A 13,667-nucleotide genomic window follows, 5' to 3' on the forward strand; every position below is an offset into this window, starting at 1 on the left:
ATGCATTACCTCTGCTATTAATATCTTTTCCCATATTCTTAATGCACAATGGATTGTTTCCTTTTAAATAAACATGCAGAAACCAGTAAAACAAATACAGGAAGTTTTAAACTATTAAGGAGATGTTGAGAGAACTATAATTCAATGAAAACCTTGGATGAACGGAGCACCGGCATGCGTGGCTCCCCAGCAGCCGTGCCAAACTGGAGGCTGTGGTCAGCCTCGGTGCTCCTCTCTGCAGTCCCAGGCAGGGTGGCAGCAGCATTCTGCAATTAAAAAGTTTTTGCAAACAGCGTTAAGGATTCTGTTCCTAAATTATAATTTCGCAGGGTTGTCTTTACGATGGTAATGGGAGGTGTTAATGACTGGATTTTTTCTTCAGCTGTCTCAGTACGGAAGAGCCGTAGCGCTGTTTCCAACTTATTTCTTATGATGCTCCCCAATTGTTTTTGCCTTGACAAATACCACTGGTGTGATTTGGTAGGGATTTTGTTTGGAGAGGGATGTAAGTGTCCTGGATCAGGAAGAACGACTGTAGCAAGATGACCGAAATGAAGTAGCAAATTGCCAGACCAGTCCAAGTGGCTATGAAGTATTCCCTGTAAATTTAAATCCAGTATTTCAAGCTTTCATTGAATTTTAATTCAAGACTTGAATGATAACAAGCAGGCTTGAGAACACTGCGATTCTCAAAAGAAGGACACTCAAAGAGTTCAGGACTGGGCTTTCTTTCCTGTAATGAGGATGAAGAAGCAGTTTCCCTGGCACTTACTGGTCATCCTCTCAAACTCCACACATCCCTGGTATTGCTTTTTGGCAAGAAGCTGATTTTCTGTGGCGTCATAGGAACAGGGCAGGTGCTTGAGAATTACAGCTTGTACGCTAGCTTCCTAATGCAGATACGTCAGAACTTTGAAGTGAGAGTCTTTAGGATGTACTTTTGGAGAAGAGAAAATAAATGAACGCGTTGGTACTGTGTCCCACCTTTAGTGGGATGGGCTAGCACCAGCATTCTCCAAGTGAGACCACCCTCAAACTGCGGTGATCTTCTTGGTTTAATATGTCCAGAAATTCAGCTCTTACAGCTGAGAATCCCTGCGATTTGTGCTACTGTCAGGTACGGTGTTATTCAGGATCCTCTCACACAATAGGTGGTGACAGTTATTTTCAGGTTTTGAAGCCAGTGTGTAGTTGTGTCCTAGCCCAACAGCGGAGCGAGATTGCATAAGAAACCTAGGATGGTATCTGGATGGGTTCCTTATTTATAAATAACGGTGACTTTCATGATACGGAAGAATTAAGCAGAGAATTTTCAAATGTGCCGCGGTGGCTAGTCTAGAAATGGTACAAATACGACTATTTCTGAGTTGGAGAAATGGCAAGTGAAGTAGAGGAAAGAATTGTCATGCGATTCCATCCTGTTGGTTGCATTCACAGTATCAGGGAGCTCAGCAATTAACACTTTCTGTTAATCTGAAAGGATGAAGAGACCCGTTTCTTGGAGGAGGCTGTGACTTCTCGCTGATTAATGCACTTGGGCTGTCTTGGTTTAACAAAAATAAAATTGCACTATGGACAAGGACACATTAGGTTTAGCAGCTGAATATGTTATGTTTGTCTTGATTCTCAGTAATATTCAAGTAAAAAAAAACAACTGTGAGGACTTGCATTTGAAGTTCAGCCACATGCCTAATGGAAACACCTTGTTAAATCAGATGCAGAGGGGATCGTCATTAACATTCTGATACGGCGTGGTGTCCTCGGGGCTGAGCACTTGTGGTGGGTGCAGACACGTCCCGGGCAGTCCTGTTGCATTTTTCCAGGGGAAGTCTGGGGTTTTATCCCTGTACCTGCGCACTGAGAGATCTTTAAGGGGAGAACACAGGGAAGGTGATGTTCACGAGGATGTTTTGCGTTCCTTCTCCCCTTCATGTCAGTGATTTGGGGCATGGTGCCGAAGCACGGGGAACGCCATGAGGTTTGCTCTCTTGACTTGTCTTCTGGAAAATAGAAATCTCTTGGGAGAACACAAAGCATGGAAACATTTTGCTGTGGATTTTTTTGAACTTTATTGATCCTTGAAATTTCCCTGCATTTCTTTATTTATCCATTCCCCATTATGGATATGAATTGGGTTCTAAAATCTCAGCCCAAACTGTAGGGAATTTTTTGGAGGTTTAGGAGCAGTAGAACATAGAAAATAATTTTGAATTATTTACTGTAATGTGAAATACCATTAATAAGAATTAAAATCTGTATTTAATCAAATGGGAGATGTATTTTAGTCGTGAAACCTTGGCTGCAGCGAGGCTGTTAAACTGAATTACGGTGGAAAGCGTAAGAGTTTGAGATCCTTATGTGCAAGTCATCAAGCTAACACTGCCTTTTGGGTTCTCAGCACCTTGTTTAGGAGGGAAAACTCACTGCTGGTTTACATCCTTAGCATCTGAACCCTAGGAAAGCAATCTGGGTGGCACATCTCTCTTTCCCAGCGGTGTTCGGCAGAGCTGGTGTGTAAGTCAGGGGACCTCCGCCCTTGGAGGAGCGCGATGCCACCGAGGCGCGTGCGGCTGCAAAGTCACGGGAGCGCGCTTGGAAAATGAGGCTCCTCTGTACAGGACATTAACTCGTAAATCACGCTGATATTCTTACTGGTAAATCTGCCGCTCTGAAAACCTTTTGATACTGGTCTGTTATTAATGACAAAAATGACTTCATTCTGTTGGCTAACAACAGCCTTCCAGTTTCCTGTAGAGCACGTAGCAGTTGCGTGCGATACAGGCTTACATGCACTGCACCTATATTTCTCTTTCTGTAGCAAGACTCCAGAGGATGGCAGGAGATGTTTCCTCTCTAAAAGTCCTATTTTTTTCTACCTAATAAATTTCAAAATTATGAGAGATTTTGGCACAGATTTGTAGGTATTACAGTGAAGAAGGAGAGTGAAGGTGGAGTTCGTGCAGTACTTGATCAAAATTCCTGAAATGATGCGTTTACGTAAGCTGGAGAATAAACGCAGAGGAGAGTTTTTTTGGATTTATTAGATTTTTTGCTGTAGGCTGCCATCCATTTCTAGTTCTCACAGCTTCAGCAAGGGCACCGCAGGGAAGATGCAGGCAGGAGCAAGTTCTCGATATCCACCAGTCTGCGGTGAATGATGTCTAAGCGTTTGGTAGTTCCAGCTGGCCAAGTTTAAAGGCTGTTTATTTGCATTTGAAAACTGCTGGAATTCAAATCCGGAGGAAAATTTCACTTTATTTTAAAATAGCGTTGCCTGATGGTTGCCTCGATCTTCTCTGGCTCGTCTCGCTAGCTGTAGGTGAGTAGCCAGAAGGCACAGTTGTGTCTGGACGGAGGATGGTGCGCGTTGTACGTCCGTATGACCTTCATCTTTGAGGCTCCCAACCCAATCGCATATGTATGTGGATCTATGTCATGCCATTTCATTCCTTTATAAAAATAAACTTTCTGCATATTGCTGTCCAATGCGTATGATAAACAAGACTGAAAATGCTAGTTACACTCACCCAAGGTTTTCATCTGTAAAGCTTAGTTCATCTCGGTGTGGACTCGTAGGGTTATTTATAGATTTCTGTTACGCCGCATCCCGTGTTTTGTTACAATGAAAAAGCTGTCCCCTTATCACAAAGTCGTTAAATTCTTGGAGTACATGGGACGAGGTTCAGTGCATCTCGTTTAGCGCTGTCACACAAGTAAAAATGAAGAATGTGTACTGGTTTTCCGCATATGTAAACTTCTACGTTGCTTTTTACTGAGATTTCTGCAGTGAGGTGCTGCTCCAAGAAAAAGCCTCTCCTTGAGGAGGGCGAAGGAAGGAGGAAGAAGAAGGTTGAGAAGGAGAGTTTCTCTGTAACACCAGCAAACATCTGATTGTTTAGCAAAAAGCAGATTTGGATTGTAGTCAAACTAAATAAACCGCTGGGAACCTGCAGTTCTTCAAGCCGGGCACACTGCGCAGAACTTCTCTGAGCTGAGTAAACTTGCACTGGTTGCTGCCTGTCCGTAACTGAGGAATTGCGTAAGTCCTTCCCAAAATTCTGAGGTTTCAGTTTACTTTTGCCCTGGTGGGCAAAACTATCTACTTGAGTTTTTTTTCCTCCTGTCTTCACACAGATTATGTTACTCTCAGATGTGACTTCCTTACATAGCACTTAATAATGAGACGTAAAAAGAAATTATCTTGTTTTGAAAGCAGGCAGTGGTCAGCTGTAAGTCGTCACGCATGGATTTTCCTGTCTCCTGTTGCACCCCTAGTCTGTCATTGTGCTCTTCAGTGAGTTTCCCAGCTTCTTAATAACTTCTGCCTCTCACTTGATGCTTCGTCAGGCTCTCAGCATCGTCCCCCTTGCTGTAGGTACCGTAAGTAGGGTGAACTTTGGAGCGCTTTGGGGTAGACTAGAAACGTGGGTAAGCACTGGGGAAAATGAGTTTGTCCGGTTGTCCGTGGAGACTGTTGGTTCTGAATCGTGCCGTCACAAGGGAATTTTTCAGGTGTAAGCAAAGTGCAAGTTTGCTCTGCGGTCTGAGTGACTCTACAAACCGAGAAACCTTGTTGGTCTCGGTGGAACCGGAGTGTTGGTTGATCGACCTAGCTTGTTCTGCCTTACAGTTTTTTGGGTTTTTCTTGATTCCATTCACTTTTTTTTTTTTTCTTGGTTTCACTTGAATTTAGCCATTTGGAGCAAAGGCTTTTTTCCCCTGGTTGTGCAGCACCGGTGGTGATGTGGTCCCAACCCACGGTCTAGCGTCTGGACGACTCTGCAGTGGACATTCTTGTGGTGTCCTGTCCTGCTTCTTCCCTAACGATTGTACAAACCAAACTGTAAATACAACTCAAACATCTACTGAGTCAGACTTTTTAGCCAAGATGAATTTGACAAGTATGTTATTGTTGGTCTTGTACGATATTGAGCAATGCTTGGCATCTGTTTCCAGCCGCATCCGATCAGTAATCGTAAAACCAGGCTCGTAACAATGGGAATAAAAGATGTTTCTTTTCCTAAGGAATGATTGATTTTTTTCATATATTTTTCCAGCAGACATACTCTATTTGTATTCCAGCAGTTATTTGCATAATGCCGCTGCTGTAAACCAGCAAATATGCGTTGTTGTCACAGGAATCCTTTGGAAATCGGTGTCAAAGCGCATCGCGTGTTCGCTGAGAAACCAGCCGTGAAGCTGCTGTTCCTGGAGGTTTTTACCAAGGTCACTGTGCTGCTGGTTAACCTGGTTTTTGAGACTTCGATTTAGATGCTGACTTCCTAGGATGGATCATTTTAAGTTGGAATTTTGAAAGTAAAAGCCATATTGAAAAAACTTGAAATATGCCGTTTTCTGGCTTTTTTAAAAAAACATTTTGTCAGATTATTCAAAATAACTTGAGATGAATGTCCCCTGGTGAAAATGCATGCGATTAAACAGGAGTTTGTTTTCATGAACAGGTGAATTCCAAACAGGGAGAGCCTCAGTGCAAGGAGAAACACGCGGTGCTGCTGAGCCCGGTGGGAAAGCTGGAGATTTCTGGGTGTGAGACAGGCTTACATGAAATAAAACTGCCAAAAATGAGCAGGCTGCCAAGCGGGTAAGTTCATGTCCTATTGATCCTGTGCTTATGTACGTGGCGGAGGAAAGAGATTGCCCAGAGGATCTAAGGCACAACCGTGCTTATTTGTTTTTACTGGCCATACTGGGAGCACAGTACTTGCTTCTGGGAGAGGCAGAAGCAGCCTCAAGGAGTGGTGGCTCCAAAATGCATTTCTGTCTCTGCTGCATCAAGAATACTACCAAAGAAATATTCTAATATAAAAGTATTTTTAACATAAGTTTTGAAAGTACATCCTGCCCTCTAATTTTGGACACACGTGTAAATCTGTCACTGAGGAGTGAGACTTCCTCACATACTTTGCAGATTTTGGAGACCTGGATCCAGATAGATATGTCCAACAGGCAGAACCAGGACTGATTAATTGTTTTAATTACTGCATACTCCTTGTGAGAAGCTTTGGTTGCTTTTCCATAGCTGTATTGCCTTCTGGAGTTCAGAACAGCTGCTACATCGGTCCTGTTCAGATCTTTGATCTGTGCTTTTTCCTTATTTGTGAGGAAATGCTCAGTGACATTTTCAGAGGGAACACTGAATTCTTTCAAAATTACTAGATGCTGGATTTCGTTGCCAAATTCCTGTGCCAAAGTGAAAGTTACTAATACTGCTTCTTTAAAGCTGGTGTTTTCAACTGGTTTGGTAATAAAATTGCAACCCGTGCCACAGCCCATTACAGCAGAGCTCTTTCTGACATGACTCAAACAGATTTGGCTTCCCTCTTACCGCGTTATCCTTCCCTCCACTGCTTTTCGCTTCTGAAGTTCTCCCATTTGTTTGTGAGTTTTCCCTTTTCTGTTTTTCTATTTTTATTATCCTTGTAAGTGTGTGTGAAATTAATCAGGAACATGAACCATAATGTGTATTCTTCTTGAAAGATGTTTTTCCCTCTAATACAAAACCCTCAAGTCCCTGGATTTGACAGTTTTGCCAGTTCCGGTGATATGGAAATAAATACTTCACTTTCTTTGTATGCTGATTTCAGTATTGGATTTCTGCTGCTGAGGAGTGGAAATAAAGCAGTATTTAGGATAAGGCCAAAACTTGCCTTTGCTACAGAGCAACATCTGCCTGAAGAACAGCTAAGCAGATGGGGACTCTTCAACCTTGAGAAGAGGAAGTGTCAATGAGTGGGTGGAAGAGTCACAGAAGAAAAAGGTCTGTGGGCTCTCGAAGGTGGTGAATACAAGAAATTGTGTGTTCTTCTTTATAATGCTAGACATAAAGGGAATTGCAGGAGAATAAAAGCTGAAGACAAAAAGCAATCATGAAGTGGGTACTAAAAATACAGACTCAAAGTGAAATGGCATATTATTGGAGGAAAATAATTACAGGCTTTTAATTAGTAGAGCCCAAGAAGATGGATGGGCGGGTATTGTTATACTGGGTGAGTTTGTGGAGTTCTCCTGGAGAGGTGTGAGCAAAGGTCTCTCTTTGACTTCTGTATTCAATGTTGAGGTATCAAATATTTCCTTTGATGGGCTGCCTTCTCTTGTTGAACAAAGTTTCTAGGGACAGAAATCGATTTTCCAGGCGCGCAGACATTTTTCCAGGAAGTTACATGGATGTCCCCAGAGGCTCCAAGTACTTTATTACTCACCTCTGCCCGCGTAGGTGCAAGATGCTGTTACTCATAAACGGGTTGTTCCCCTCCTTGAGGGAGCCTTGCTGCAAGGCAGGGTCTGTCTCGTGTGTAAGGGTGGTTGCTGCTCTCTTCGTTTACCAGAACATCTGCCATTTGCTCATCTGTGACCTGGCCATCGTGGCTGGTTGAGGAAGGGTCTCGTGATCTTCAGGCAGAAGTCAGGCAGTCTAGATCCTTTTCCTAATTATTTAATTTGATCTTGATCTTTCAGTTTTCTCAATGATGAGCTGACTTCACTTCTGGGAAGCCGTGAAATTTTGAGGCTTTAGTGGTATCTTGATAACACTTGACTTAGCAGACTGCATGATTTATATGCAAAAATTGTTATATTAGAGGGACTCTTACTCAAGAGTGGCTCAGAAGTTAATGGTAAGCAGAATATCCTTACCATTACTTAAAGAATTTAAATCTGAAAAAGAGAGAGGTGGAAGATGGGACTTCCTTTCGTCTTTACTGATGATGAAGTTCTAAAAATTTTAAAGCCATCTGTAAATGTTTGTGCTGAAGTATAACATTTAATCTCTTCTGCTCGTCGCTAGTGAACAGTTGTTAAATCTGACCTCATTATTTTCGACAGAATAAAATAAAAACAAAACAGTGCCCAGTGTTTCTCCTAACTGCCTAATAAACACTATGGTAAGAACATTGGGTAGAAAAAAAACCGTAAGAAACATAAAAATTGATTTTAATGGACCCCTGTCAGGTAGAAGCATAATGAGCACGAGTCTAGTAATAAATGTTGGTATTCTGCTCCACGGCGCTTGAGACTTTTCATGTAGAATTGCGTGTAACAATCAATACCGATTTTAGGGTTTTTTAACAACAAAAATAAGTAAACCTTTGAAATATATAAATACTTAAGACTTGCAATCTGTCAGACAAACGCAGTTGTAGAAAAATCTGATAGGAGTGCCTGGTTAATGGCGTAATCGGTTTGTGGAGATCTTGCTCTATTTTACAGCTTCTAAAACGCTCTGCAATTAATCACCTGAGATTACAGCCGAGTCTGTGATGGCTCTCCTTAAAACTTAAGAACACAGACTATAAGGTCGACTAAAAGGAGAAGCAACAAAGTAAAATTCAGCTTTCGGTATGCTTGAAAGAAATTGATCTATTAATGAGATGAAACTAATTGTAATAACCTCAGGTTATTCTGCTCTTGTGAAGCCGGCGGAGTTTGGAAGTCAAAGCACGTCTCAGCGTGACGGTTTCTGTTTGGGGAGGAGAAATTTTTATTCGAGGTTTTTAAATACATGTGTGTGTATGTACACATAAAATTTCATGTTTTTACGTGAAGAATTTTAGCTAACTGTGATTGTGAAAGGTTTAATTTGCTGAATACTAACTAAAATTGTTGCTAATCATCTTGTAATCTAGGTGCAGCGCTAACAACTGGCTAACTTGAAATCAGCTGTTTCTGTTTTAATATTCAAATTGTGGATTGACTTGTTCGTTAATCATTGAAGTTGGCATTGTCAATGAATAAAGTGCTGGAGACAGAGCCGGAATAGATGATACCAGTATCAGAAGAGCTTAGGAACGATGCAGTTCTTCACCATGTGCTGTGCAGCGGCGGTGGCGGTGGTTTTGACCTCGGTAGGGCATCGTAAGGAGGTGCAGGCGTTGGGCTTTCGGGCTGACCAGAGATCTGTACGATCGTTATCGGGCTCTTTTTGAAACAAGTTGGAGTGTTATTGCTTTGGGGTTGTAAAGTGAGGCAAGAAGTGCACTGAAGATGAAGCTTGATTTTGTAAATTTGTCTGTTTCTAAAAGCTTCAGATTCACTGTTCAAGTTTAAAAAAAAAAACCAAAACCTAAGTGTATATATCCTATAGATGTATTTTAGTACTGTGTCAGCTATTGTAGTTTTTCTTTCAGTGTATACAAATTTAACCGTCTTGATCAAAACTGATGTTTCTCTTTCCTCCAGTATTCCTGCCCGAAACCCTGTAAGTTTTTAACTATTTGCTCATGTCCAAAAGAAAAACTTACTTTTTTTTTTTACTGCTGTTGTACTTCTAAGCGTCTTTAGCAGCTTTGGAATTTCAGAATTAATTTTCTTCGTTATTCCACTGTCGGCTGTGGTGTTCCCACCCTGGGATGACTTTTGTTTTGAGAAGCCTTGTCTTACTTCTGAGCTGGAGGGCTAAATTATGTGCTTTGGCGAGTAGGGAGTCACACTCCTGACTTCTGTTAACAGAAACAGAAACCATGCTGGTGTTCTCCTGTGCTAAGTATTTACAGCACAAGATACCTTGAAAACATGGGGATGGTGACTTGGCAGTTAGGACAGCAGCAGGGAACAGTTTATCCCCGTGCTGCAAAAATTCAGATTTTTTGAGGAATTCCCTCTTCCCTGTGGAAAATTGCCCCAGAATTCTGAGCTTCATGCTCAGCATGAGGCAAGGGTGCTAATGCAGGGAAATACAGTGGCAACTGGGGGATATTAGTAAATAATGGGCGATAGTATAACATGCCTTAAGATAAACCGAAACGGCTTCCAGTGTGTGGTTGGAACATGGATGGAACCTTGAATTCGAGAGGCTGCAGAGGAGTTTTTGGCATTTCATGCATGTTTCTGAGAGCTGGAGTTGGACAGGTTGACTTGCTCTACCATTGCGTGAACGGTCAAAACATGACTGTTCCTGGTCATGTTCCTGGTGGTGTGGGAATGCCCCAGCCTTCCCTTCATGCTATTTTCAGAAGAGGGATTATTTTGGAAGCAACGTGATCCACCTGCCCTCCATATTTCCTGCAGGTTATTTGCAATTTTCTTCATAGTGTTTCATTTCCCTGCATCTTACTGAGGAAGAAAGGAGGAACAAGGAGGCAGTTTGGCCATTCTTGTTTTATTCATCTGCCTAAACCTTTTACGGGTGAATCTGCAGTTCAAGAGGTTCGCCAGGGTTTCAGTCAATCTCTCTCTGCCAGTTTAACATTATCAGAAACTCTCCAGAATCTCAGTTTAAACAGATTTCCAGCTATTACAGATTTGAAGAGAATCTCAAGTGTGTGGAAACGCGGCGGATGCGGCGGTGCACGGGAGCCTGATAAGAGCCTAGAACAATAACCTGGAGAGGTGTGAACCACGCCGTTCATCTCTGAGGTATTTAATCACCGCCAGTGATGATGGTCTAAATGTCAACTTTGCTAACTGTTTCATTCCTCACACTGTAAAATTTACTGTGAGTGATATCTCACTTTGATGCCGCAAGTGGGAGGCATTTGGGAGAGTGCCACTCCTCCTGTTTTTCCAATAAGCATCAGCCAAGGCTAAGAAACTTAGTGGAGCTCACGGGCACACTAAAACTGACTGAAGGAGGCAGGTAGCGACTACTCTGCTTAGCTGCTTTGAATAGATCTCTGGTTTACCGCGGACTTCTGATGTGACTTAGGTGAGTAGAGGGTTATTGGCAACGTGGCTTGGAAGAAGCGCCACTCTTGCCCTGTTCAGTTCTTCCTTAAGATTGTTGTGTAACAGCAGAGATTTTCTAATTAAAATGGGATGGGATAAAACCCAAGTGAGACAAAGTACACGTGCAGTAAAGAAGGTAATGGCTTTGGGATGATCTCTAAAAGTGGGAGCAGGGAGAGGAGGGGCGTATTGGAGACCTGCTTGAAACTTAACCTACTGGTACTGTAGGCTCTATAGACTCTCGGTTGTTTCTTGAGGAAAGACGTGGTGTATCTGGTGGAACCCAACCACTGGGTTCTGTTCCTGCTGCAGAGCCTGGCTCTTCTGCTAGTGAAGATGGACAACTGTATTAAATACCATTAATGGCATATTAATATTTAATATTAATGGTAACCATTAATCTTTTGTAAGTAAAGCTATATCACTGGTTATTTCGAAGACCAAGACCATTATCCATATGAATTAATCTTATGGTCCACATGCAGTTTATAGACCTTACAAGTAATAACATCAAAAAAGATTCAACATCTCTGCACTTTTTGGACACTCTTTACTAATTTTTGGTTGTTTTTCTTAACTTACACTGTAGCAGTGTCTGTCCTCTGTAAGGTCATAGTCTTCCCGTAGGGAAAGACGTTAAAACACCGATTGTGGACAGGTCCAGATGCAGTGCTTTCCTGCCAGCTAAAGCAGACCGCTTACTCTTGAGAACACCATAATCGTCCAAGCTGACGGCACTTATCAATGATCAAAGTATGTTTTGCATGGCACTTTCCTTTTTTTTTTATAGTTTAATGTATTTAATCACTGTTTACAGTGAGTGGAAAATGGTTCATTAGATGGATCTTTTGTAGGCGTTAATATAAACAGATTAGGATTGAGATGCAGACTGCATTTGATGTGAGTCTGAGTGCGCCGAGTCCTTCGGAAGCGGCTTGGACCGCTCCACATTGTTCTCCACGTCTGTAACACCTTCTTCTCAAAAGCTTCCAAGTGCTGCTTTGGCACCTGGTCCCTCGGGGGTGACGCTTGGGGAAAATCCCCGCGGGGTTTTAGATGTTTAGTTCCCTTGAAAATGGGGAGAACGCTGTACTGTGCAGTGTTCTCCCCACGTGCTCTGTGTTGATGTGGTCTTTAGGCTGCTTTGCGCGTGTTGTAATGCCTCACAGTCCTGACAATGTTGGTTTTCATATTGATGAGTAAAGTGAGAGCATATTTTGTGTACCTAGGTAGAACAGTCACCAAAAGGAGAAGGTTGGTCTTACACATGCTTCTCTCTCTAAGCCTTTTATTTCTGAATATCTTTTAACTTCTGGCACTAAGCTCTCACAAATCTCATTGAGTTTTCTGCCATTTATCTTAGAAACACAACATGCAGATGCCGGGGTAATAGGAAGACGATGCTTGTAACTTCAAATTACTTCAAAATAACAGGAAGGTGGTATTTTTTTTAAAAAAAAAAGGAAAGCAAAAAAAGAAATATTACCGTCTCTGGTAGAAGTGTCTACAAATATCCAGGCATCAATCTTTATTTCAGCAGATTCAATGGATGTGGCAGGAAGAGTTATTATATAGCATAGTCCTCCTTTTATTAAAAATAAAGTGGGCTAGGTTTTTTCATAGCTTCTTGTGGAGATGCTACAGATTGTTTATGCTGCATCAAGGTAAGAAAACTTTTTATTGGAAATAGTGTTTAGAAAACTTAAACAAAATAAACTCTAAAAACATGTCGAAAGTTCAGACTTTGCCAAAGCCTTACGCGTAGTGCAGCTCAAGTACGTTGTTTCACGTGGCTTTGGAAACGGCTTGCCAGAGAAGTTGCACTGTCAGGTGTGGGTGGTGAATTTTATTTTGCGTGATGGGCAAAACCCACGTTCCTCTCTCACTTGAACGGAAGTGGATCTCGAGCAGCTCCGCTGTAATCAATACTGTACTTTGGGTGGGCTATTTTTCCTGACAGCACGGCTGCTTTTCGATTCATCTGTCAAAGGCAGTATTAGGAGATTCAAATAGGAGTGGGTTTTGCAAGTCTTCAGTTACATTTTTGTCCAGAAACCTACCCAGAGGAGCCTTTGAGGGCTCTGTGTAAAAAAAAATAAAAATAAAAATCCATATTTCTGTTGGGTGGTTACTCACGGCACTGATCTGATGTTTTAAAACCGTAGCAAATGCCGTGTCAAACCGCTAAGAGCCATGTTTCAGAGTGCAGAAGAACAAAAAGCTTGGCTGCTTGACCCGTGCATGTTCGTAAGCCTCGATGGTTGGCCAAGACGTCTAAAGCGAGAAATGTTATAACAACCCAGCGATCACGTTTTACAGTGATGATATTTTAAAATGGCAAAAATAACAACTAACTCTGTTAGATAATATAACTTGTGCGGACACCCACTTGAAAACACCGCAAATGTGATGGGTTTATTTCTAGTGCAGAAGATGTAGAGCTGTAATAGTGCCGAAAAGTAATTTTGCCAAAGAGGAGTGTGAGAATTTGTCTATGCAGCATCGTTTCATCAAGAAATTCCTCAGGAAAGGAATCTTTTACTGACAGCCTGCCCTGTACTATGCCACAGATACTGTGCCTGGTGTATCTTTACTAACTCTTTTGTAATTCAGACCATGGGTGGAACCTTTCCACTTCTCTTGCCAGAGGTAAATTAATGCAGTGGAGCATTTTTCCATTGCAAATCCTTGCTATAAAGATGGGAAAGTGGGCTGCGTTATCACATGGATTCTGTTTTTACTACATATCAGAATTAGTGGGTATTCTTAAATGTTGGAACTCTTCATCTTTGTTTTCTTCTAGGCTTCTCTAGCCTTCCAAAAAAATCTAGATGCCTAGACAGATAGTACTGAGAAGAGTTTAAAGCCGGAGAGCTCTTTTGAGATTCGGCAGTGTGGTGTAAGTACAGACGCCCATCTGGATGTGGGAGCCATTCCTGCGACTCCCCGTGAGTGAGAGAATTGAGTAACAACAAGTGTTTTGCTGA

General features: G+C 42.0%; 1 protein-coding gene across 4 annotated transcripts in view; it reads left to right on the forward strand.

Moving 5' to 3' along the window:
* MGMT (O-6-methylguanine-DNA methyltransferase) overlaps nucleotides 1-13,667 on the forward strand; it is a 156,555-nt gene that overhangs the window by 16,079 nt on the left and 126,809 nt on the right. For all 4 annotated transcript variants that reach the window (XM_086752660.1, XM_086752658.1, XM_086752657.1 and 1 more), the window contains exon 3: nucleotides 5,463-5,602. In XM_086752660.1, the coding sequence (XP_086608786.1) occupies nucleotides 5,463-5,602 (140 nt within the window). The remainder of the gene's footprint in view (nucleotides 1-5,462; nucleotides 5,603-13,667) is intronic.

The sequence above is a fragment of the Chlamydotis macqueenii genome, chromosome 7 (genome assembly GCF_036417535.1).
Source record: "Chlamydotis macqueenii isolate bChlMac1 chromosome 7, bChlMac1.mat, whole genome shotgun sequence".
In the NCBI taxonomy this organism is placed as follows: Eukaryota; Metazoa; Chordata; class Aves; order Otidiformes; family Otididae; genus Chlamydotis; species Chlamydotis macqueenii.